The sequence below is a fragment of the Procambarus clarkii genome, chromosome 20 (genome assembly GCF_040958095.1).
Source record: "Procambarus clarkii isolate CNS0578487 chromosome 20, FALCON_Pclarkii_2.0, whole genome shotgun sequence".
NCBI lineage: Eukaryota > Metazoa > Arthropoda > Malacostraca > Decapoda > Cambaridae > Procambarus > Procambarus clarkii.
The window spans coordinates 22,912,047-22,939,546 of NC_091169.1; the positions used below are offsets into that span (position 1 = coordinate 22,912,047).

The window sequence follows — 27,500 nt, forward strand, 5'->3', positions numbered from 1 at the left end:
ATACACTCCACTCACTCCTCAATGTGTTCCGTGGCCTAACCGACTCCTCCAGCTGCGTTACAGACTGTGGCGAGGTCATGTGTGGGGGTAGCTATAGCACCAAGGAACATCACATCATCTGTATTTTCGATATCTGCCACATTCTGGGCAAACATGTGATCTAGTTACACACTGAAATAAAAATTAGCGTGAGGCACATCTAATGAACAAATCGAACCTTCATCACTGCCCTGGTGGATTTGTTCATCTGGTCTAGTGCTGCTGGTTGGTCCTCATCCAGTCTTGTGTAATGTGGTGTTTCAAGAAGTGCTTGTCCGCAGCGTCTCCCAGTTTTACTCTGCGTGTCTCGTGATCCCAGCGTCAGTTGCTGGTGGGAGAGGCGAGGCTGATTGTTATATATTGTTGATTGTTGAAGGTTATTCTATCTTCTCCCTCTCCCCTCCCACTCTCCGGTTGTACCCGCTGCTCCCTCTCTGTCTCTTCTCCCTCCTCTTTCGTCACAACTTTAGTTTTTGCCAGATTCTCGCTTCACGTTTTCTCTGGTGCACTCTTTTACGCCGTCTGTGTCTCTCTCTTAATAGTCAGGAACAAAGTTAACATTCAGCTTGGATGAACGAGTCGACCAATCACGTGGATAACAGAATCTTCTGGTGTGATGATTTAAACGGTGCATAACTGCACCTGGGAAATGGGAGGGGACAGGGGGAAAGGAGACAGAGAGACGGGAAGTGGGAGGGGAGGGAAATATAGAAGGGACGGGAGGGTGGATGGACAGGTTAATTGATGAAAAGATGAGGAAAACGAAGAGGAAGAGAGGTGAAGGGAAGGCGGACTGAAGGATGGAGGAGGTAGAGAAATTGGGATGTATGGAGAGAGAGAGAGAGAGAGAGAGAGAGAGAGAGAGAGAGAGAGAGAGAGAGAGAGAGAGAGAGAGAGAGGACGATACAAGATGACAGTAAATTGTGAGGCGTGACAGGGTTGCATTAATGTCTGTCCGGTATATTGACAGATGTTAGCATTTAACCAAAGAAAAGATGAAAATGTAAGAGCCTAATGTATCGACTTTTTCATGAAATATTCATAAAAAATGAATAATTTTTGAATTATGAAGTTTCAAAGGTTCCTAAGCCTACGGAACTCTGACTTGACAAGTGCCTGAAACTTTATTGGTGTAGAGAGTGGCTCTTTGCCCCCCACCTTTATCCCCCCCTCCCTTAGGTAATTTAGTACCCATTGTGAGAGAATCTATATCGGCCTACAGGCCTACCCTCGCCTACCTGTAGGTCTGATGGATTTGTAATGATCTTGTATCAGCAAATATTGCCACCGCCATTAAGACTGAACATTGGTACGATGCATTCCACTTCACCCCCAACGGTCCACGAGTCATGCCACTCCCAGGGTACAAGTCATGCCAGCCCCCACGATACAACACTCCTCCCTCCCACCACAAACCCCATCCCACGGTACGCTCTCTCTCCCACCGGCCCTCGCTGCCATTACTTCACAAAGGCCACGCTAACTAGCCTATAACTTTGACGAGCGAATGGGATTTTTCAACAATGGAAAATTGGCAGCCTTTTATATATACCATCTCTCATACCCCTGGGTATACGTTCTCCCACACGCCACAACAACATATTTCTCTTACTCTTACGTTGTGCTAATGTTCAGTGACGGGTTACAGGGATGTTGTACATTATGTCGTGTGCATGTTTGAAGGCATCTTGAAGGTGTTCTATTCAAATCTCTCTTGTTGTTCCGCCTTGATTACTGCTCAGTACTCACTTCCTCCTCCTGAGCAGGAGAGATTTCTGAGAGGGAATACAGAGCATATAACGCCCGCATAGACACGGTAAACATCTAAATTATTCGCACCGTCTCAGAACTGCCAAAATGAACTCTCTGGAAAGGAGACGAGAGAGGTATCAAATAATATATACATGGAAGGCCCATAATTTGCACACTTAAATAATATTTTGGAGAGAACACTACAATATTATGTTCAGTGTTCTCTGTAAGCATTATCAGAGAACACTGTGAACATCAGAGGTCCTCGGGTATTCAGCCTCCTCCCACCATATATAAGAAATATTACCGGAACAAAAGTGGACGTATTCAAGAAACAATTAGATAAGTTCCTGCAGGATGTGCCGGACCAACCGGGATGTAATGGACAAGTGCCTTGCTGGCCGCTCCAAGCAACAGCCTGTTAGACCAAGTTATTACTTGTCAAGCCTGACCCCAGGGCGCCGGGCTTAGGGAGTAGAACACCTCTGAGAACTCTCTCCAGGTGTATGGGTGTTGGTGTAGCCCCGACACACATGTGTAAACACCAGTTGCATGTGTTAACAGCCCCGGGGCATGACAGGACTGGTGCACATCTCTCACAGGTGAGAGAACACACAATAATGCCTCAGAGAACTATGCACCTGCAAGACAAAAATGATGTTCAACAATGATAGACTTCAACTGCCTAAATATAGACAATTAGGAGCCACTCGGCGTCAACCTCTCTACCCAACCACTTGGGCTGGACGGTAGAGCAACGGTCTCGCTTCATGCAGGTCGGCGTTCAATCCCCGACCGTCCAGGTGGTTGGGCACCAGTCTTTTCCTCCCGTCCCATCCCAAATCCTTATCCTAATCCCTTCCAAGTGCTATATAGTCGTAATGGCTTGGCGCTTTACCCTGAAAATTCCCTCTCCTCTCACAGCACATCTCAGAACAACGATGTCACACCATATAAGCTTTGGTGTGCTGGCACACCATTAACAAGACACATGCAACCCATCCCCAGGCCATGCTCGTGGTAGGCTCCAGACCGTGTGGGGTTATGTGCGAAACGTGCGCATGCGTGTGGGGGGGTGTATGCGCGCGTGTGTGTGGGCTGTCTGATGCGCTATTCATTAGGCGGAAGCCAGCATCATGCTACTTGCTCATCAGTCAAGCTAAAGCCTTCCTTGGCCGCAGTCATTGTGAGGGGCCCTGTTGTTGGTCTGCTCCTCCTGCCAGCCACGTCATTATCGGCCTCACTGTTGGGGCAGATGGCCGCATGGGAAGGGGGCCCAGGGGAGAATGAGTCAAGAAACGAGGGAATTGGAGATAGAAAAAGGAGGAAGAAAGATGGTGATGACCGGGGAAGTGGTCAGCATCCTAATTATGGAGTCGCCATTGCGTAGTATGTTTATCATTCTCTCTCTCTCTCTCTCTCTCTCTCTCTCTCTCTCTCTCTCTCTCTCTCTCTCTCTCTCTCTCTCTCTCTGTCTCTCTCTCTCTCTCTCTCTCTCTCTCTCTCTCTCTCTCTCTCTCTCTCTCTCTCTCTCTCTCTCTCTCTCTCTCTCTCTCTCTCTGTCTCTCTCTCTCTCTCATTCTCTCGGCCCCATCTGTCTCTTCAACAGTCGCTCTGTATCTCTCCCTCTCAGGAGAGAGAGAGATGTAGTAGATTTGACAGAAAATAAATTGGGAGTGAATACATTAGACAACTGACGGTTGGAAAGGCGGAATCCAATATAGGAGTCCAAGACAGACGGACAGTAATATACCGCTTACCCTCCAGTTTTTTATTGTGTGCTTTGTATATATATATATATATATATATATATATATATATATATATATATATATATATATATATATATATATATATATATATTATAATTATGTATAATTAGTGTATGGGTGTCCCCTAGGGTCACGGTGTATATTCGTAAAGATGTCGCCATGATGATTAACCCTACACAATTCATTAGTATACTTTTAGTATACTTGTCGGAGGAGGCAGAACTGTTATTTATCACAATAAGGGGAATCTGTTTGTGGGTTATTACAATAAATGATTTACAATAAAATGCTTCCTTTTTCACTGCACGGTGGACAATTCCTGTCACTGAAATCCCATTTCGCCTTTTAATCCTTCTTGTAGGACTGAGTAAATGTAACTTTATAATACACTACAATGCCTTGTGGGGCCTATTATCCCCGGTGAAATAGGGACTCGGCTTCATACTAAATGATTTCGTCGAATTCTGTATTGTTGTAATCGTTATTCACAATATTTTGTCAATCATGTTGCAAGAGCTGCCAAGACGAAGCGCTTAGGTATTGCACCACTTGCATGTGCACTTATGACACTTTTCATATGCACTTATGACACTTATATGCACTTATGACACTTTTCTTATACCTGTCACTGCATTCACCCTCGCCATTCATACAGCCTGAAAGCCTTAAGAAGGCTTGAGATTGAGACTTACTGACCAGAAAATTTTGGGAGGCAGAATACTTCTCCACAATGTTCTCGTGGTGGTAAATTCGGGTAAACAAAGGCGTGTATCGTAAACCAGCTGTATTATGTATATTCATAAACACCACAAAATTTTCCAATTGTATTTTCATAAACGTCATATGTACATTGGAAAGTTTTCAAGGTCTTGAAAATATTTTTGAACCCAGAAATATATGGTAAGTATAAGACATATTTTGGGGGAATTTTCTTAGTGCAGATTATGTTATAATCTGTGAGAAAATTTGCTCAAAAAAATGTGAACAATTTGACCCTCACCCCTTACGACACATCCTTAATTAAATCACCTTAAATCCTACACATCTTAATGAGGCAAGACTAAAGCTGCTGACCTCCATCCTAAGACAGACGGACATTTTGATCTATAGATACTGATATGATATAAAGATACAGATATATATATAATATACAGCGAGTAGAGCAGACAGCGAGACAGGAGCAAGGGGGGGGGATAAACAAGGGAAGAGATACACACAATTTGGTGGCATTGTTTGTCTTAAACAGGTGTGTGGAACACTCTGTATTGAACTGTGATTTACGCCAGGCCTGGAATATTGTTTTGTTTGGCTTGGGTCAACACAGATAACTGTTCCCAATGATTTGAGGTTCCTGAATCTTGGGGCCACCCCCTTACTGTGGCCACCCCCTTACTGTGGCCACCCCCTTACTGTGGCCACCCCCCTTACTGTGGTTACCCCTTACTGTGGCCACCCCCTTACTGTGGCCACCCCCTTACTGTGGTTACCCCTTACTGTGGCCACCCCCTTACTGTGGCCACCCCCTTACTGTGGCCACCCCTTGCTGTGGTTACCCATTACTGTGGCCACCCATTAATGTGGCCACCCCCTTACTGTGGCCACCCCTTGCTGTGGTTACCCATTACTGTGGCCACCCATTACTGTGGCCACCCCCTTGCTGTGGCCACCCCCTTACTGTGGCCACCCCCTTACTGTGGCCACCCGCTTACTGTGGCCACCCCCTTACTGTGGCCACCCATTACTGTGGCCACCCCCTTACTGTGGTTACCCCTTACTGTGGCCACCCCCTTACTGTGGCCACCCCTTGCTGTGGTTACCCATTACTGTGGCCACCCATTACTGTGGCCACCCCCTTGCTGTGGCCACCCCCTTACTGTGGCCACCCCTTACTGTGGCCACCCGCTTACTGTGGCCATCCCTTACTGTGGCCACCTCTTACTGTGGTTACCCATTACTGTGGCCACCCCCTTACTGTGGCCACCCCCTTACTCTGGCCACCCATTACTGTGGCCACCCACATCATTACTGTACTCCAATGATACAAATGAATGAATTACCTAAGCTGCTGTGAATAACAATTCATGACACGGATGAAGGAGCGGATGACCTCCAATTGCCTGAAGGGAACACTTAGTCTCAGGGGCACCAGTTAGGTCCTTCACAGATCCTTAGACTGGGTGACCGACAAATGGTCGTTAGGCCGTTATTAACAACTCTGATAACTCTAGTGAATGAAATGCTTTACCCAGACTATTGTGGCTCGCAAATTGCTATGGAGCTTGTGACCTCAAAGTACAAGATAATTAAGTACTCACCTAATTGTACTCACTTAATTGTGGTTGCGGGGGGGGGGGGGGTTGAGCTTTGGCTCTTTGGTCCCGCCTCTCCCGCATTTCCCAAGTGAAATGGAGTACAAGTTTTCAGAATTTTCGCTAAATGTTTTCCCATTGAATTGATGTTTCTTGCACGCACGCACGCACGCAAGCGCTCGCACATGCATGGGTATACACATACACATCGTCTCTCTGGCACTATTCCTTCCTTGCACCATTCCTTCCCCCCCCCCCCCCCCCGTCCCATCCCTTTTCCGTATCCTGATCCCTTCCCAGTGCTATATAATCTTAATGGCTTGGTGCTTTCTCCTGATAGTTCCTTACTCTCCCCCCCCCCACACATGCACATTCACACACATATATACAGTTTCAAATGTAGATATGATAGAGCCCAGTAGGCTCAGGAATCTGTACACCAGTTGATTGACAGTTGAGAGGCGGGACCAAAGAGCCAGAGCTCAACCCCCGGCAAGCACAACCAGGTTAGTACGACTAGGGGAGTACACACCACACACACACGTGTGTGTGGTGTGGAAAAAAATGTAGTTAGCAAACAGTTGATTGACAGTTGAGAGGCGGGCCGAAAGAGCAAAGCTCAACCCCCGCAAACACAACTAGGTGAATGCACACACACACACACACACACACACACACACACACACACACACACACACACACACACACACACACACACACGTTCACATATTAAATATGAATAAAGATCCGAACAATGGGAGACCATTAGACTTAACTATCGAACCACTGAGGGCCCCATCATCATGCTCGCCGCGCAAATAAAATGCTTCAGAAATTGCACATACATACATGCGATAGGATTGTATATTTTATATTGATTGCTGAAACATTTTTTGTCAAATTTTATTTATTCATTAATTTGTTGGCTAATATTAACAAAGCCAATAAATTTGAATTAAAAAATATTTCATAACAAATTTGTTTCATATAAATGAAGAGCTGGGACTATGTTATGGCTTTAGTAATATGTTATTTGGTGGTTGTGTGTTGTTCGCCGACCAGTGTTACACTGTGTTAGTCTGTTGGTCATGAGAGAACACACACACACACTCCCTCACACCTTCAACAGTATCCTTGTAGTGATGTAGCTTTGTTCCTACAGTCATGCCACGACTTCTGGCCCTCTGGGCACTGTCCTGGTCCTCTGGGCACTGTCCTGGTCCTCTGGGCACTGTCCTGGTCCTCTGGGCACTGTCCTGGTCCTCTGGGCACTGTCCTGGTCCTCTGGGCACTGTCCTGGTCCTCTGGGCACTGTCCTGGTCCTCTGGGCACTGTCCTGGTCCTCTGGGCACTGTCCTGGTCCTCTGGGCACTGTCCTGGTCCTCTGGGCACTGTCCTGGTCCTCTGGGCACTGTCCTGGTCCTCTGGGCACTGTCCTGGTCCTCTGGGCACTGTCCTGGTCCTCTGGGCACTGTCCTGGTCCTCTGGGTACTGTCCTGGCCCTCAGGATACTGTCCTGGCCTTCTGGGTACTCATGCCCACAGGTTGCACGTCACACCTTTGTGCAATATCTGTTCATGTGCAGAGGTGTCCAAATGCCCCGTGTCGGACATAAGTGGTGCCTTCTGAGCCTGGAGTTTGGCGACCGGGCCGCGGGGACGCTAAGCCCCGGAAGCACCTCAGGGCACTGTTCCGGTAGTTAACCCTCTCGGTGGTCACGTCCATGTCTTAACACTGATTTAATTCTCTCCCTTATACGGCTGTTAACAGTGTCGCAGTTACAATGGGATCAGCAGCTATAGTGTGGGATTCTGGAGCATCGATTTGTCTGCACAAACCCTGGATATCTTGCTCCCAGGTGTGGGGTAATTATCACCAACACGGCCGCTATCCTCGCCAGAATTCCTGAGAGTCGACACTCAATGCTGGTCACATCAGGTGTGTGTTTGGGGTATCTGTAAGCTCTCAGATTCTATCACTGTCTAGGTGTTGGCAGCTGAATCGTACTGGGCTAGTCTCATGGGCAAGTCTCATGGGCCAGCCTCATGGGCCAGCCTCATGGGCCAGAATCATGGGCAAGCCTCATGGGCCAGCCTCATGGGCCACCCTCATGGGCCAGCCTCATGGGCCAGCCTCATGGGCCAGCCACGGATGCTACACCCAAGATGGCGGCTCCATCCTAATCTCAGTAGGGGTTCCTTGACCTTGTACCTTAATTCAATAAGGTACGCTGAGCAGCGTACCTTATCTTGACTACAGGTGAGAACAGTTCCTCGGGGATACCCAATTTTAGCGGGAAGACATCCTGAAGTACCACTGTTCGCATCCTTCTGCACCTTAAGTTGCACAAGCAACTTTGCATCTTGTGTGTGTAGCTGTAATAGGCTCTCTCTAGCCTATTTATTGCCTGCATCTACTTCCTCATCACAAGCGACTTGAGAATGGTCCAGGACGGACCGAAACGTCGTCGTCCCTTCACCTTCTAGTGTGTGGTCTGGTCAACATACTTTAGCCCCGTTATTGTGACTCCTCGCCTGCTTTTGTGTGTACTTTACCTGTCAACTGCCCACATTCTCACACGGGTCCACATAATGGCTGCCAGATAAGAGAAAGAGAGAGAAAATGGCCACAGTAATTAAGACAGTAATTAAGAAAGTGCAAGATACACGTGGTCTCTTTATCAGGTGGGAGCCTTAACCGAAGTCAAGATACAGTAAATATCACGACTGGCTGAGCATATTAACAACAACAACCTGTTATATACAACTTAACAAGCATCAAATTTGAAGCGATTTTCATGAACGAGCGAATTTAAGTGCTCGTGTGAAAGAAGTGCCTTCTTGGAGAAAGAAGTTTTCATGAAAGAAGTGCACGAGCATGGCCAATCCAGCCAATCTATCGCTGCTGAGGATTGGAAATCAGAAGAAACATCATTACTACAATACTTTTTATTTTAAGTAAAATATCACAATTTGGCCGAGAGCGTTAAAATTGCGGTGCATTAAGTGGGAGGACAGGTGGGGGGGGGGGGGGAATAGGAGTAAAGAATTGTAAGGAAAATAGGATTATCAACAGGAGTTAAAAGCTGCATTAAGCCTAAAAATGGGACATGACGTCAGCAGTTATAAAAAGTAATGGGAAGCAAAAGCGGATTAGAGAAGTGAATGGAAAACCCAAACATTGCTTTTATGGAGAGGAAACACACGCGCGCGCACACACACACACACACGCGCGCACACACACACACACACACACACACACACACACACACACACACACACACACACACGCACATACACATACACACACACACACACACACACACACACACACACACACACACACACACACACAGTGGCCGGATCATGAACAGGAAGCTGAGTAAAATAAGAATCGTAAAAGCTTTGGTATCCGGATTGGGATGTAGTCAGTGGAGAATATCCGGAATGGGGTTGTGTCAGCACCCCCCTCCCCACCCCACCCCACCCATGGGGATGTGCTTACAACCCCCCCACCCCCACCCCTCCCCCCCATTACCGACTCCCCATTTGGGACAATTATGAGGTATAGTATTTCCTAGATTTTGCAAAACTGTCCTTAACTGTAGCTTCTGTTCACCCAGCAGTCAATGGGTAACTGGTTGTTAAACGTTGTTGTTGTTGTTGTTGTTTAAGATTCGCTACCTGGAAAAAAAAATCCAAGTAGCACGGGCTATGGTGAGCCCGTGAGGTTGTTAAACGATTTAGCGGGTCGTATACGAGGGAAAAATTAGGATTAAAGACCTGCCCGAAGCGCTACGCGTGTTAGTGGCTTTATAAGACTGAACTCGTGTATATATAAATAAAACAAAAACAAAATAAAAAAAGCTAAATAAATGGATTAGCTTTATATAAAAATGTATGAATGATCCTCGTAGCTCACCACACAACGCTCCCCCCCCCCCCTCCCCCCACCCCACCCAGCCAAGGAAAATTGTCCTCCAGGAAAATTCTGGAACAAAAATAAAAACCCTGGAGGAAACCTCAGCCCAGGAAGCTGCCTGCATCATAGACGCCTCAGGAAATAAGCTCTACGAGGAGAGAGAATAAGGACAAGAATTCAGGAAGTTCTGGGAAAAAAATATTCAGACTGAACACACAGAGATCACACTAACGTGATGCATCAAATGAACAAATCCACAAGGGCCGTGACGAGGATTCGAACCTGCGTCCGGGAGCATCCCAGACACTCAGTCGATTAAGGCAGTGTCTGGGATGCTCCCGGACGCAGGTTCGAATCCTCGTCACGGCCCTTATGGATTTGTTTATTCAGACTGAACCCTGAAGAAAATGTCAAATTTTGTCCAATAAAAGAAAGAGAAATTACAGCTCTAATTGGTAACAACAGCAATATTACTCCCTAAGCAAGCAATAGACCTTAACAACATTCGCAGTGAATGCCACCTTATGAACCACAACCATTGCAGAGGTCCGTAAAACAATTAGAGATTTCAAGAACAAGCCGCCGGACAATAGCAGGATCAATAAAATTGTTTTAACCAACCAACCATTGACTACAATCCAGCAGTGCATACGTATATAAAATGCAGCTCTTGCATCTGGATTATTCCCCACAGACTTCAAAAATGCCACAGATTAATTCCCATGCCAGGAAAATCCCCAACACAAACTGAAAACTACGGACCAATTTCTCTTCTCGACGAACCTGGCAAAATATTCCACAAATTATTAATCATTGCGAAGCACATGGACGGGGAAGGTAAGTATAAGACCAGACAACATGGAGTTATAAACCCCGCACAGGGACCCATACACCTATAGCCCTGATCTACGACCATATAGCCAATTAGGAAATGTATATGTTTATCTCTCAGAATGTTTGGTAATATGTTTATTGTTTGTGATGTGTGTCTATGTATGTATTAACACGATGTACTGAACGGGGTGAGAATAGCTTGAGCTGCCTCATCCCTTTGTGTGTATTTTACCTCAATAAACTTATTTCAATTTCAATTTCAATTTATAGCCAATGCAATGTCGAAAAAAAATGTTAATAAAGTGCTCGGAGATGTGTCAAAGGCTTTATTTAGTCTGGCACACGGGCTTAAAATACAAGATATCTGAACTTTCCACAGAGATCTGCTTCCTGATTAATTGCAGATTAATCACTGCAGATTAATACATAACACAATAACTTGTCTCAGTATCGGCAGCTATTTGAGTGACATAATCGATCAGAAAAGTGGAGTACCACAAGGAAGCTGCCTCTCACCCACGCTATTCAACACACACACAGCTGACCTGCCCCAACCCCACCTACGGGCTCACCATAGCCCGTGCTACTTGGAACTGCTTGTTCCAAGTAGCGAAGCTTTAACAACAACAACCCAACCCCAACATGGAGAACACATCACATACCCTGGCGATATCACCCAAATAATATGCCAACCAGAGCCATTAAAGTCGCAACTAGCTAACATGACCAAGGCAACAATTGAACTCATAAACAACTATGAGAAGCAGTGAGAAATTAGTACAAATAAACAAAACACTCCAGAAAATACAGTTTGTAAAAATGAAACCCAGACGCCATTACCATTGACAACGGTCCTATCCAATGTGCCGAAGAAGGCACAATACAGATCAATAGATCAGGTATAACAATGACCGTAAGGGACAAAATAAATAAAGCAAAACAGTCTTAGAAAAAGCCTAGAGCAACGCTGCCTCTTCTGTAGTTACCGGAAGCAGCGCTTGCTGTTGTATCCTGGTGTGTGTGTATGTGTGTGTGTGTGTGTGTGTGTGTGTGTGAGAAATATATATATATATATATATATATATATATATATATATATATATATATATATATATATATATATATATATATATAAATATGTCGGGAGTCAGCACATTACATAATCGAGGGATAGAAAGGCGGGGTCCAGGAGCTGATAGCTTAATCCTGCGACACACACACACATCACACACACACACACACACACACACACACACACACAGAAATGAAGATGAGAAACCCATGGTTTAATCAAAGATGTAGGCTAGCTAAGCAGCAAAGTAAAAGGGCATGGAGAAACTATAGGAATAACAGGACACTGGATAGCAGAGAAAGATACCAGAATGCCAGGAATGAATATGTCAGGATGAGAAGAGAGGCAGAAAGACAATACGAAAATGACATCGCAAGCAAGGCAAAGACTCAGCCTAAATTGTTGCATAGCCACATTAGGAGAAAAACAACAGTAAAGGAACAGGTTATGAGATTAAGGATAGGGGCGGAAGGATTCACTACAAATGACAAGGAAGTGTGTGAGGAATTGAATAAGAAATTCCAGGAGGTCTTCACCTTAGAACAAGGAGAAATTCCAGAGGTAAGTGAGGGAATAGCTAACCAGGAACCACTGGAAGAGTTTGAGATTACCAGTGGGGAAGTAAGGAAGTGTTTACTAGAGTTGGACGTGACGAAGGCTATAGGCCCAGATGGAATCTCCCCTTGGGTTCTAAAGGAAGGAGCAAGAGAACTGAGCCTACCACTCTCCATAGTGTATAACAAATCACTGGCAACAGGGGAACTGCCAGATATTTGGAAAGCAGCTAACGTAGTCCCGATATACAAGAAAGGGGATAGACAGGAGGCACTGAACTACAGGCCAGTGTCCCTAACCTGCATACCATGCAAGCTGATGGAGAAGATTGTGCGAAAAAAACTAGTGGAGCATCTGGAGCGAAGGAACTTTGTAACACAGCATCAACATGGGTTCAGGGATGGCAGGTCCTGCCTCACAGGGTTACTTGAATTCTACGACCAGGCAACAAAAATAAGGCAAGAAAGAGAAGGGTGGGCAGACTGCATATTTTTGGATTGTCAGAAAGCCTTTGATACAGTGCCACACAAGAGGCTAGTGCGAAAGTTGGAGATGCAGGCTGGAGTGAGAGGGAAGGTACTCCGGTGGATAGAGGAATACCTAAGCAACAGGAGACAACGAGTCTGTGTGAGGGGTGAAGTCTCAGATTGGCGAGACGTCACAAGTGGAGTCCCGCAGGGGTCAGTCCTCGGACCTATACTGTTTCTGGTATATGTAAATGATCTCCCAGAGGGTATAGATTCGTTCCTCTCAATGTTTGCCGACGATGCAAAAATTATGAGGAGGATTGAAACAGAGGATGATAGTAGGAGGCTACAAGATGACCTGGATAGACTGAGTGAATGGTCCAACAAATGGCTGTTGAAGTTCAACCCGAGTAAATGCAAAGTAATGAAACTAGGCAGTGGAAACAGGAGGCCAGGCACAGGATACAGAATAGGAGATGAAGTACTTAATGAAACAGACAGAGAGAAAGATCTAGGAGTTGATATCACACCGAACCTGTCTCCTGAAGCCCACATAAAGAGAATAACGTCTGCGGCATATGCGAGGCTGGCTAACATCAGAACGGCGTTCAGGAACCTGTGTAAGGAATCATTCAGAATCTTGTACACCACATATGTAAGACCAATCCTGGAGTATGCGGCCCCAGCATGGAGCCCGTACCTTGTCAAGCACAAGACGAAGCTGGAAAAAGTCCAAAGGTATGCTACTAGACTAGTCCCAGAACTAAGAGGCATGAGTTATGAGGAAAGGCTGCGGGAAATGCACCTCACGACACTGGAAGACAGAAGAGTAAGGGGGGACATGATCACAACCTACAAAATCCTCAGGGGAATCGAACGGGTAAACAAGGACGAACTTTTCAACACTGGTGGGACGCGAACAAGGGGACACAGGTGGAAGCTGAGTACCCAAATGAGCCACAGAGACGTTAGAAAGAACTTTTTCAGTGTCAGAGTAGTTAGCAAATGGAATGCATTAGGAAGTGATGTGGTGGAGGCTGACTCCATTCACAGTTTCAAATGTAGATATGATAGAGCCCAATAGGCTCAGGAATCTGTACACCAGTTGATTGACGGTTGAGAGGCGGGACCAAAGAGCCAGAGCTCAACCCCCGCAAGCACAATTAGGTGAGTACAATTAGGTGAGTACACACACACACACACACACACACACACACACACACAGTAATGGGCACATCATTCACAACAAATGTTTCTCTCACTCGTCGACACTACATATTGTCACCATCCATAACGTGCACCCTGGCGCTCTCACTCTCACCCTGGCGCTCTCACTCTCAACCTGGCGCTCTCACCCTTACCCTGGCGCTCTCACCCTGACGCTCTCCCTCTCACCCTGGCGCTCTCACTCTCACCCTGGCGCTCTCACCCTCACCCTGGCGCTCTCACCCTTACCCTGGCGCTCTCACCCTGACGCTCTCCCTCTCACCCTGGCGCTCTCACTCTCACCCTGGCGCTCTCACCCTCACCCTGGCACTCTCACCCTGGCGCTCTCACCCTCACCCTGGCGCTCTCACCCTCACCCTCACCCTGGCACTCTCACCCTGGCGCTCTCACCCTCACCCTGGCGCTCTCACCCTCACCCTGGCACTCTCACCCTGGCGCTCTCACCCTCACCCTGGCGCTCTCACCCTCACCCTCACCCTGGCACTCTCACCCTGGCGCTCTCACCCTCACCCTGGCGCTCTCACCCTCACCCTCACCCTCACCCTGGCACTCTCACCCTGGCGCTCTCACCCTCACCCTGGCGCTCTCACCCTCACCCTGGCACTCTCACCCTGGCGCTCTCACCCTCACCCAAGCACTCTCACCCTGGCTGCTGAAGTAGTCACCCGTTATCTAAAATTGTAAATAAAACACCTAAGACAGGTAATCTCTCATATGTCTGGAAAAAAGCAAATGCGAATTCCCAATACTAAAAAATGGAGATATAAGAAAGTCTCTAATCTACAGACCAGTGTAGTTTAGTTACTTCTAAACTACTCTGAAGCAGGACTCCTTCAAGACAATCTTCACAACGTATGCAAGACCAATACTGGAATATGCAGCACCGGGATGGAATTCGCACCTTGAAGGATAAAGCCAAAGTTTAAAAAGTAAAAAAAGTTTGAAACAAAATTGGTGTCGGAGCTTAGAGGGTTAAGCTAGGAAGAGAGGGTAATTGAACTCTCACAGCCCTAGAGAATAGAAGAAGCAGAGGGGATATGATCACAACCTACAAGATACTGAGGGGAATACATAAGATGAACACGGCTGGTCTCTTGAGACTGAGAGGAGGACACGAGGACACAGGTGGACGCTGGACACACACCAGTGATCCAGAGGGACAGACGGAAGTGTTTGTGCCTTGTACAGGTACAACAAGTGAAATGCTCTATAAGAAGCCTGTCTGTTTCTGTTGTCTGCTTGTCTCTCTCTTGTCTACCTGCCTCTGTTCTCTGATTATGCACGTGTAGTGCCCCAAAGTGTGTTGTCTGTCTGTACTGGTGTCTGTGCATGCGCATTCGTTTGTTCCTTAGAATGTAAACAAAGTTGTTTACGTTCAGCTGATTTACGTGTCTGTCTGTCTACCAGACGACTGGCTACGTGTCTGTCTGTCTACCAGACGACTGGCTACGTGTCTGTCTAGGCACGTAGGTTCACTAGCCCTCCCCCTCCCCCCTCATCCGCTGGGATGGTAAGCCAAGTTTCTTGTTTTGAAAATGCCTTTGTGTTTTCAACAACTTTTTCTTTGTGATGTGGAGGGGCGGTGTGTGTGTGTTGGGGGGGGGGGGAGGGGAGGGTTGTGTGTGTGGGAGGGTTGTGTGTGTACTCACCTAGTTGTACTCACCTAGTTGTGCTTGCGGGGGTTGAGCTCTGACTCTTTGGTCCCGCCTCTCAACGGGAGGACACGGGTCCTCCCGTGTGTGTGTGTGTGTGTGTGTGTGTGTGTGTGTGTGTGTGTGTGTGTGTGTGTGTGTGTGTGTGTGTGTGTGTGTGTGTGTGTGTGGTGGAGGCACACACTGTAATAACTTTCGACCTCTTTGTTCTATATCGTACTCTTACCCCCCTCCTCCTCTTCCTCCCCCCCCCCTTGCTTCACGTCTCTCCCTCTCTACCTTTCTACCCTCTACGTTCCCCACTCACCCCTATCTTTCCCGCTCCTTCCCTCTCTCCCCTTACACAAAAGTAAGACATGTTTTTTATATTAATACATTAGGTACATCTGCATTTGTGCAGCTGCCCTAGACTATGTGAAGGGAAAGTACAGTGTCAAAAAGCTAACTACGTGATGCTAAAAATCCCCATCACACAGGACGGTTTTTTTTTTTTTATTAAGTTATGAGGTACATCTGCATTAGTGCTAGTCATACAGTTGTAATAAACTCTACGGTTTTCATTTCCCCTGATTTTATACAAGACTTTATGAAAATCACAGTAGCAGGGAAAGGGGTTAATTATAATGTCAATATTTCTTAAAACATGGCACTTGGGCCGACACTAAATGGCCTGTGACACTCACATATGCCACATGTTTCCTGTGTGAAAGTAGGGGTGAGGAAAGCCTTTAGCCTACTGTGGTCAGGCAGCCCACACAGACACGCAGGCATATTATCTTTTTATATAGACAGATTTGCTTTTAAATCCGTGGCTTATTAGCATCCCCTCCTGTTACTTACTCCTCAAATCCCCCCCCCCCCAACCACCACCTGCCCCCACGTCGACCCTCCACTCCCCAATCGCTTGTGGTAAATCATCGCTACATCAAATAACATCAGCGTAAATCATCTCTAAACTGACAACACTTCGCGGTCAAAATATTTCTTCGTCAGAAAAAAAAGTCAAAATAAATGCATCAGACCCGCAGCGCCTTTCACCTCTGACTCCCATATTTTGAAGCCTATTTGGCCAGCATTTTTTTCTGTCATTCTTTCTGACCTAAATCATTTTATCCCAGTCAGGATTTCATCACAGCTTGGCTGGTTGATATTTATTTTTTTTTAATTATGGATAAAAAAATTATGTAAATATTGCGTCCCACTATATAAAAGGAAGGAAGTAAACGGAAGTTACATTAATTTGAAATAAATAATTTTCCATAACTCGTTTTTTTTTTATATATAGATATCATATAATATATGATTTATACCTCCCATTATTTTTTTGGGGTTAGATGGAACTCTCCGTTGCTTCCACCACCTGTCGCTGCCTCGCTTCCACCACCTGTCGCTGCCTCTCTTCCACCACCTGTCGCTGCCTCTCTTCCACCACCTGTCGCTGCCTCTCTTCCACCACCTGTCGCTGCCTCGCACCACCACCTGTCTGGCCCAGCCAGCTGCAAGCAGTGAAACAGCCAGCGCCAAAGAGCAGCTCCGAGGCTGCTGGAGCGAGAGGTAATAACTGCGAGACGCCAGCAACAACAGACCAACTCGCTCCAAATATCTATTGTCAATCTGTCGGGAAATTAGGGCGCGTCTGCTGCTCTCCGCTCCGTGCAACTTGCCAGAATTAGTTTTCATTGAGGACAATGGCCCAGTTGTTCCGTCTCGTGGCGGTCGAGTGGTGAGAGAGCGCGCTTACTAGAGAGCACGGGGGCTTACTAGAGAGCGCTGGAGATTACTAGAGAGCGCTGGAGCTTATTAGAGAGCGCTGGAGATTACTAGAGAGCGCTGGAGCTTACTAGAGAGCGCGGGAGATTACTAGAGAGCGCTGCAGCTTAGAATAGAGAGGGATGATGGCCTATAGGAAGCCCCTCAGTTCTACACCCATGACAAACATCGCATTAGAGTATATTAGTAATATGCTTCATTATATTAGTAATATGCGTGAGTATATTAGCAAGTAAACTGTTGTTGTAAGCTCATCGGATGCCTGTCTTCTCATCATTGCCTCATTGTCACCTCGTAAACTATTAATGGCCATTAACCAGCTGTAAACTAGATGCTAAATTTGTGAGTAATTAGGCACTCTCTGGCCCTCTCATTATCTCTGTCTTGGGCTAATTTTAGCCATGTTAACTTCAAGTGTAAACACAATGTTTACTCCTGCCACACACACGCGCGCGCGCGCGCACACACACACACACACACACACACACACACACACACACACACACACACACACACACACACACACACACACACACACACACACACACACACACACACACCTCCCTATAGTAGCGACAGGTATATACACACCTGCACTGCCTCACAGCCGCCCCCACACACGTGTCTAGTTGTGTTTACACTCCTGTAAACAGTCTTGTAAACACTGGCACCCAGGTGCCAGTCTTGGCAACGGCAACGCCTTCTGGTGCCTCTGGCAACTTATTTTTTTCTTAAGTTTTTATAATGAGTGTTGGCCGCTGCCCCCCCCCCTCCCCCCCCCCCCCCCCCGTGGGGGAAGTGTGGCTCCCGTTACAAATGTGTAAGTTTTGTTCTGTTTAGCCGAGGGCACCAAAAAACAATTTTTAGGCCTAGTATCTCACAAATATATACAATATTAGGCCTAAGAGAGCGCATATTAGGCTTATACAGGTTTATGTTCCTACGATACTATACCAATTTTAGACTGCGTCATGTGAGGTAATTCACTACTAGAAACGTTAATTTTTTAGTGGGGTTCAACAGTATGAATTCCCCGTGGCGCAGTGGTAACGCACTCGCCCGGCGCGCCGCCAGCGCTTTGGTCTGGGTTCGTATCCTAGCCGGGGAGGATTGCCTGGGCGCCAATCCTTAACTATAGCCTCTGTTCACCCAGCAGTGAATGAGTACCTGGTTGCTAAACGATTTGGCGGGTTGTATTCCGGAGGAAAAATTAAGATTAAGGACCTGCCGGAAACGCTATGCGTGCTAGTGGCTTTACAAGAATGTAAGAATAATCACATTCTTAAAGTAAAATATCAAAGAATATTTTGTTTACATTTTTGGGAAATAGTTGCTATACGTAAACTGGAGGATAGTCTGAATGTTTCTGGCCATCAGAGGCCCTATGATCTCCATGCTTGAGAGAAAAAGAGAGAGAGAGAGAGAGAAGGGGGGGGTGGGGGATGAACTTATAAACAAGGGTTTCAATCCTCTCCAGAACAGGTGATAATTAAAGGCCAGGATGGAGGGAGAATATTTGAGTAAACACACTGAAGTAATGAAGTGTTTACCTGGCCAGGTAATGGAGTGCTCACTACCTCACCTGTCCACCTGATGCCAGGCCCCACCGTGCTCTACCTGGCCACACTAATGGAGTTTACCTGATAAGGTAACAAAGTTTGGTTGACTGTTACCTAGTTGTGGTGTAAAGTGTTCCTGGTGGCAGCATAAAGTGTTCCTGGTGGCAGCATAAAGTGTTCCATGTTAACTGAAGGTGTACACCAGCATGATTTACTTAACCATATAATCAAGTTTGTTTGTTTAAACAAACACGTCCCAGCGCCTGGTCCCAGATACAAACAAGATGTCGATTGTTTACAGGAGTAAACAATGGTTACATTGGTCTTCATACATTGTTAATGAAGCCCAGATGGTTAGAAAATGATGGGGATGACATTGAGAGATGTGGATGACACAGTAGGGGGATGGGGATGACACAGTAGGGGGATGGGGATGACACAGTAGGGGGATGGGGATGACACAGTAGGGGGATGGGGATGACACAGTAGGGGGATGGGGATGACACAGTAGGGGGATGGGGATGACACAGTAGGGGGATGGGGATGACACAGTAGGGGGATGGGGATGACACAGTAGGGGGATGGGGATGACACAGTAGGGGGATGGGGATGACACAGTAGGGAGATGGGGATGACACTGTCGGGGGATGGGGATGACACTGTCGGGGGATGGGGATGACACAGTAGGGGGATGGGGATGACACAGTAGGGAGATGGGGATGACACAGTAGGGAGATGTGGATGACACAGTACCTACCTTGAGGTTACCTTGAGGTGCTTCCGGGGCTTAGTGTCCCCGCGGCCCGGTCGTCGACCAGGCCTCCATGCCTACTGTGGATGACACAGTAGGGGGATGGGACGTCAGACAATGATTTGATTATGTTTATATTAAATGAATTGTTTATTATTTTTGGTGGAGAATAATTGCAGTGTTGTATAAACAAAGGTCAAATACCTATCGCGTTTAATTGGTTATAAAATCAGATATATGATTTTTAATTACCAATTCACATAAAAACAATACATTTTCAATGCATATTACACAATTATACATATGTAATCAACTACATACCTGCATATTCATATGGATAAATATATTTCATGTATATAATTAGATTTTGTATCTGTCTGTCTGAGGCTGGAGACCAGATGTTTAGAGCTAGCTTCACCAATTATTTTAACATTAATTATTGTTGGGTACGTGCCCATCATGGATGGGTCGGGATAGGCGTTAATGAAAACGGTTTCACGGGACAATGTGATAACTTACTCACCTCCACCCCAAGTGAAATGTAATATTAATGCCTCGAACATCAATTTTGTCTCAACCGACCTAGCAAATTTGGTGAGGCTAGCCCCAAGCTTTTGGCCTCAGCTGTGGACAGACAGACATTCGTATATAGATTATAGATTATATACATTTACTATTATTAACAGTGTTTAGTGTTTTATATAAGTGGATATCGTATACGAATCGCGTCATTAGTATATCTAATTGTCTGCTTAAAGAGGACACGCATTATTGGTCAACTTAACCAGAGAATGAAGTGATGATATGGATAATATATTGCGTAGTGCTAAATTATCACAGTATTGTGAAGCTGCTACAATGTTCAGTGATTTATGTCTCTCTCTCTCTCTCTCTCTCTCTCTCTCTCTCTCTCTCTCTCTCTCTCTCTCTCTCTCTCTCTCTCTCTCTCTCTCTCTCTCTCTCTCTCTCTCTCCCTCTCTCCCTCCCCCTCCTGAGTACCATGCATGCCTGTACCTTCGGAATGTACTCTGTGTAACAGTTATGTAAATATATTCAGCTCGTTGAGATCAATTTCCCTTGACTATTGCCATGCAGTTCGTACGCTCGCAGAGTTCCCTAAGTTAACGCAAGCTTCTAGAGATTATTCGACGAGAGTAATAGCTAGGACACTGCCAGACTTCCTAGCCTGCAGCTGGCTAGGACTGCCAGACTTCCTAGCCTGCAGCTGGCTAGGACTGCCAGACTTCTTAGCCTGCAGCTGGCTAGGACTGCCAGACTTCTTAGCCTGCAGCTGGCTAGGACTGCCAGACTTCCTAGCCTGCAGCTGGCTAGGACTGCCAGACTTCCTAGCCTGCAGCTGGCTAGGACTGCCAGACTTCTTAGCCTGCAGCTGGCTAGGACTGCCAGACTTCTTAGCCTGCAGCTGGCTAGGACTGCCAGACTTCCTAGCCTGCAGCTGGCTAGGACTGCCAGACTTCTTAGCCTGCAGCTGGCTAGGACTGCCAGACTTCTTAGCCTGCAGCTGGCTAGGACTGCCAGACTTCCTAGCCTACAGCTGGCTAGGACTGCCAGACTTCTTAGCCTGCAGCTGGCTAGGACTGCCAGACTTCCTAGCCTGCAGCTGGCTAGGACTGCCAGACTTCTTAGCCTGCAGCTGGCTAGGACTGCCAGACTTCCTAGCCTGCAGCTAGCTAAGACACTGCCAGACTTCCTAGCCTGCAGCTGGCTAGGACTGCCAGAGTTCCTAGCCTGCAGCTAGCTAAGACACTGCCAGACTTCCTAGCCTGCAGCTGGCTAGGAGACAGCTTGAGCACCAACGCCTCATCAACACACACACATCATGCTGCTGCCGTAGAGCAGAGCTCGACACAGCCTTCAAACAATCACTCATTAGTTTACCTTAACATTCTTGACAAAAGTCCAGAGTTTTGTACGTTTTCCCTAATGGCGCACCACAGAGCCCCCCATAGGGAGGGAGGCAAAGGCACAGGAAGGGAAGGGAAAGGAAATGGAAGAAGGGAGAGCGATGGGGAGGGGCAATAGCCACCCTCCAGGAAGAGTTGTCAACAGTTGACTCGATAATGGATGTTTATTTGATTTACGACACAACCTTCTCGCAGGTGTGTGTGGGGGCCCCGCGTGTCTAATGTGCTGGAGCATGTCTCCCGCCGTTTACAGAGTAGCTGTGTGCTGGCAGGTATGCGAGGAGGACGAGTGACAAACTCTCTCACCTCACGCAAGCTGCACATCAATGTTTTCAAAGTAAGTTTTTCCAGAAGTGTGACAAGAGTAACTTATATTTAGCGAACATATTTTAACACGAAGTATTCCCCAGCGGGGCCCGGGTGAGTGATGCTTAAACTATTGAAAAGTTCTCTTTTGTGTAGGGGTAAACTGCTCTTAGAAGGGTTTACACGCTGGCTAGTTGTGGTGGAGTGGTCAAAGCTGAAGCTTTAGACGGGTCGAGGTTGGGGGTTGGTGACGCTAAGGACAGGTAAACTGTACAAGCTGAGGTTCTGACACATTAACCAGAACACAAGTGTTTGTGTACAGGGAAAACCTTAACAGTAACATCAGCAGCAACAACACGTCTACAAGTCGTATACATGATTTGCTGTTCTGGGGTTGTTAAGAGAAAGCATAGGTTACCCCCTAGTGAACATTGTCGTCTGTTCTGGGACAAGGAACATGTGTTCCCTGTTCTCTCTCTCACCTTCATCAGCATACTCTCTTGGGTCACATCAGTACATCAATGTTAAAAGGGTTCCACTGTTTACTGTGGTTGCTATTTGAGTTTAAATCTCCTAATGTTGATTGGTTGCCATGTTGTCATGTTGCCATATTGCCATGTTGGTATCACTGGTGTCAATGGTGCCTTGAACCTTCGCTGGCACCTGGCAAGTAACAGCTTTTGCGACCTTTAACGAGGAGGATTGCCTTGTGCCTTTTCACGCGAAAAGGCACACACGACCATTTCATTTTGAAGAGCAGCCATGAAGCTGAATGTAAGTCTTAAGTCTGGGAGAGATTATAAGTCTTGATTTGTAGTCTTGACACAGCTACAATTCTACTAGCTTCAACCAGTTACCTGTTTGTTCCCTCAAACTCCATCAACCAGTTTTCCATAATTATGCATAGAAATCTTCTATTTCATTCCAACCATGTCATCTATCCTGTCCCCTCGCAACCATGTCCACTCACAACCATGTCCCCTCACAACCATGCCTCGCCATTCACAAACAATAAAAAAAACATCTGTTGCTCAAACAACCAACCTGTGTCAGTGAAGATGAGCACCGTCTTCACTGCAATAAGACATTATCTAGTTACTGTAGTTAGGCAAAACTTGATATAGGTTGTGTCAAGACGCAATAACAGCTACATTGCGTCAAGTGAGAGTCAGTCAGCACCAGAGCGAGTCGGACAAAGGCGGCCACGACCTGAAGCTGCTCGATTATTGTGTCTGACGATTACTGCTCCTTGTCATCCTTTCCCCAACCACTTGGGCTGGACGGTAGAGCGTCATGCAGGTCGGCGTTCAATCCCCGACCGTCCACAAGTGGTTGGGTACTATTCCTTTTCCCCGTCCCATCCCAAATCCTTATCCTGACCCCTTGCAAGTGCTATATAGTCGTAATGGCTTGGCGCTTTCTGATAGTTCTATTTCCATTCCCCCTAGCATCCTGTGTGCTTACTATCCTAGCATCCTGCCTGACCTCCATCCATGACCTCTTTTGTGGTCTCCAATTATCCTGGTATCGGAGCAGATATCATTGGGATAACAACCTCTTTTATTTTTCCTCGAGTCCTGTCTGCTCCGCTGCCTGGCCGGCGAGGACTCTTCTGTAACAACGGTGGACAAACAGTAGAGAGAGAGAGAGAGAGAGAGAGAGAGAGAGAGAGAGAGAGAGAGAGAGAGAGAGAGAGGGAGGGTGGATAGGAAAGTCAGGTGGGATGGATGAAGAGGCGAGAAAGCCTGACAAACTGCCAGTCCCTACAGTGTGGTGCAGGGGTCGTCTATCACCGGGATAGATAGGGTGGGGTAGGGATGGCGACACTTGCTATAGTGGTCATCTATCCCTTGGAGACCCATCAGGAGTCCGGGATAAGTCCTGTGAAATCCATATTGGAACTTAGTCCCAATGATAACTTGCAGAATTCCGAACAGTGTGATCCATTATTCTTAATTTGAACACGAATAAGTAGATAAGAATTGTGAATGCACTAACGTGTTCGAGTGTGTTATAAAGAATATGTTAGCCCACATGATGTTGTTACTCATACTCACACGATGTTACTCACCTACTCATATGTAAGTGTACTCACTGGATAGTTAATTCAAGTACACTCGCTTGCGAATATATTCACAGTGGACCCTTATATTAGACGCGCTTATATTGTATTATTTTTGACATAACAAGGTGTCAATTTTGTGCCCCAAAATGTTAATTATACACATTATTTTGATATAGACATTCACGCTGTATGAATCATCCCTGCATGAGTCTACACACACACACACACACACACACACACACACACACACACACACACACACACACACACACACACACACACACACACACACACACACCGTTTTTAATGAAAGTATTCCTGTAACGCACTTCGCAATCTTGACACGTTCAATTAAGTAATGAGGAACGGAAAGGGGTATTTGCAACAACTTATACAACTCATTACAATATTGACTGGACTAAACAGGTCCTGTGCAGGTTCTGCATTCACCAAACTTTCATTATTGCAATAAAATAATGCTTTATGGCAATAATGTAAATACATTATTTGCATTATATTGCAATGCTCAACTTGCAATTTAAAAAATGATATATATTGGAAAGATAAGCCTAGTTTACCATTAGATAGGTGAGACAGGTATTGGCTCAGCTTATATAATGATATGATGATAATATGATAATTAGAATGTAAATTAATCATACTATAAAGTTACAGAAATTTGCACACTCTCAGAATTATCCATCAACAGATTCTTGGGCTATCCCGATCATAATTACTCCATTAGACGGGTCATATATCATATATCTGACTTCATATAGGACCTAAAATGCATGTCAGTCAGCCATATATTTGTGACCATTGTTCCTGTATAATTTTTAGCTGAGGGGTCTTCGTGCTTATCTCTCTGTGTTGACTGGTTTGTATCAATGTTTTATTATAATTAATTATAACATTGTTATGTTTTATGTAACATAAAACATGACATTTTTTAATTTGTTTTTTATTTCAGGTTTTATTTTGTCGTGTTGACCTGCTACTTTATACCTCACTTAAGAATAAGTTGTATTTCTTACCAATTAAGTTGACATTTCTGGAAAATTATGAGTTGTGATAAATGGCAGATTCCTTTCAGATAAGACGTTATTCGTTTGTGAATTATTTCTTTGAGGTAGTGAGTGAGGGTGTGGACACCCACGACATGTCTTAAATTCACAGTTAAACTTTCTAAACTCAGCATTTTGAAGTCCCATAGTTCAGCCCTCGTCCCCACCTGGTCGGACACTGGGCCGTGGGAAAGTTGAGCCCCAAAATCATCGCAAGGTAACCCACCCACCGTGCGTCCCAACTACCGTGACCTGAAACAACTTAGTGAGTGAAGCAGGACATAAACAAGGATGCCACTGAATGATTCAACGGGTGCCATTTTAACAAAGGGTGACCTTCCCCTAACGAGCTCATTAAGCCAGCAGTATGGCACTAATGACCACATTGAGATGCCGCACAATCGCTGCAGTGGTTTTCAAACAAAAAATAATTAGGAACATACAAAAAATAATTAAAGAATGGCACGTTCCTTGATAGTTAAAACATCGCGTGGCATTGGTTAATGGCAATTACAGGCGATAATACGTTGATTTTTTATTGTACACAGGAGGCGGGTACAGGAGGAGACGACTCCTGTTAACAGGCCGAGCTTTCCCTTCCCATAGGTCATGGGAAGGGAAGATTTACCCACTAGTTTTAGTGGGTAAGTGGTTATTTTAGTTGTTATAATGACTATTTTATTCCTTTAGAGAGTAGCTTTAGTGGTTATTCTTGTCTATAGTCTTACCCATTAGTTTTCCTTGGAACATAACCCGCAAGCCGGCCAAGAACCAGGTACCCAGTGTATACAATCCTGGCACAATACCCATAGGTGGCGTTGAATCAACGTTAATGACGGTGATTTGAGGTTGAATTAACACTAATGTTGGATAGTGCTTCTACCTGGAACCGTTACTGCTGAGTGGTGACTGGGACGGTAGCGTCACCCCACTGATGCCTCCATCCGCCCCTCAAAAAAAATTCGTGGTACGTGACTCGTCGAGGACGGAGAAACTATCAAATAATATACACCTGGAAGATACTGGAGGGCCAAGTACCAAATCTACACAGTAAAATAACAACGTACTGGAGTGAACGACATGGAAGAAAATGTAGAATAGAACCAGTGAAGAGCAGAGGTGCCATAGGCACAATCAGAGAACACTGTATAAACATCAGAGGTCCGCGGTTGTTCAACGTCCTCCCAGCAAGCATAAGAAATATTGCCGGAACAACCGTGGACATTTTCAAGAGGAAACTAGATTTATTCCTCCAAGGAGTGCCGGACCATCCGGGCTGTGGTGGGTATGTGGACCTGCGGGCCGCTCCAAGCAACAGCCTGGTGGACCAAACTCTCACAAGTCGAGCCTGGCCTCGGGCCGGGCTTGGGGAGTAGAAGAACTCCCAGAACCCCATCAACCAGGTATATGTGGGCCTGCGGGCCGCTCCAAGCAACAGCCTGGTGGACCAAACTCTCACAAGTCGAGCCTGGCCTCGGGCCGGGCTTGGGGAGTAGAAGAACTCCCAGAACCCCATCAACCAGGTATATGTGGGCCTGCGGGCCGCTCCAAACAACAGCCTGGTGGACCAAACTCTCACAAGTCGAGCCTGGCCTCGGGCCGGGCTTGGGGAGTAGACGAACTCCCAGAACCCCATCAACCAGGTGTCAACCAGGTATCAACCAGGACGTAATGTGGCTTCTCCGATAAGTTCGTGTGTTCGTGGCGTCCGTAGCCACGCAGGGGTTCACGCAGGGCGCGGAACAGGTGTTCACACGGGGAACATTGAGGGGAACTGTGTTATTCACGGATGTCTACCACATTTGCCCGAATTTGATGAGTCAGACACACGTGCGAGCAATTATTTTGCTGTTGATGAAATGTTCGAATTAGACTTTGACGGTGTATTTCCGCGAGGCAGTGACGGACCCCACAGTCGAGGGACACAAACAGGGGAGATGCATCTGTTAATTGATTCTCAGGGGTTACCTGCACACTCACCTATGGAAGTACATAATCTGGTACATATTATGTACAGTACATAACTGTACATATTCCCGACTGTAATAATGTTAATAGTTGCATGGTAACATAATAGAGAGCAATATTGCAACACGGAGCAACTTAGCATAAGCCAAACGGAGCAACTTAGCATAACCCAAACGGAGCAACATACAGCCCAGTAATGAACAATAACACTAAATGTAACTTGTAACTTAGTTTTTTCAGATATTTTGTTCATGCACGTGAAATATCTTGGCAGTTAGGGTTAAATACTGTCTGCATATAAGAGATCCTGAACGTGGTGTTGAATCTCTTCCACACACACACCAGTTGAGGCTGTGTGTGTGTGTTTGTGTGTGTGTTCTCACCTAATTGTGCTTGCGGGGGTTGAGCTTTGGCTCTTTGGTCCCGCCTCTCAACGGCGTGTGTGTGTGTGCTCACCTAGTTGTGTCTGCAGGATCGAGCATTGACTCTTGG

At 46.2% G+C, this 27,500-nt stretch overlaps 2 protein-coding genes across 6 annotated transcripts in view; one reads left to right on the forward strand and one right to left on the reverse strand.

Annotated features, from left to right (window-relative positions):
* The window catches only part of LOC123755478 (irregular chiasm C-roughest protein), a 584,568-nt gene that overhangs the window by 264,231 nt on the left and 292,837 nt on the right, over positions 1 to 27,500 (forward strand). The window lies entirely within an intron of this gene.
* Positions 20,822 to 27,500, reverse strand: part of LOC138366757 (another transcription unit protein-like) — a 28,072-nt gene continuing 21,393 nt past the window's right edge. The window contains exon 2 of the mRNA XM_069328035.1: positions 20,822 to 21,224. Coding sequence (XP_069184136.1) covers positions 20,822 to 21,224 — 403 coding nt within the window. The remainder of the gene's footprint in view (positions 21,225 to 27,500) is intronic.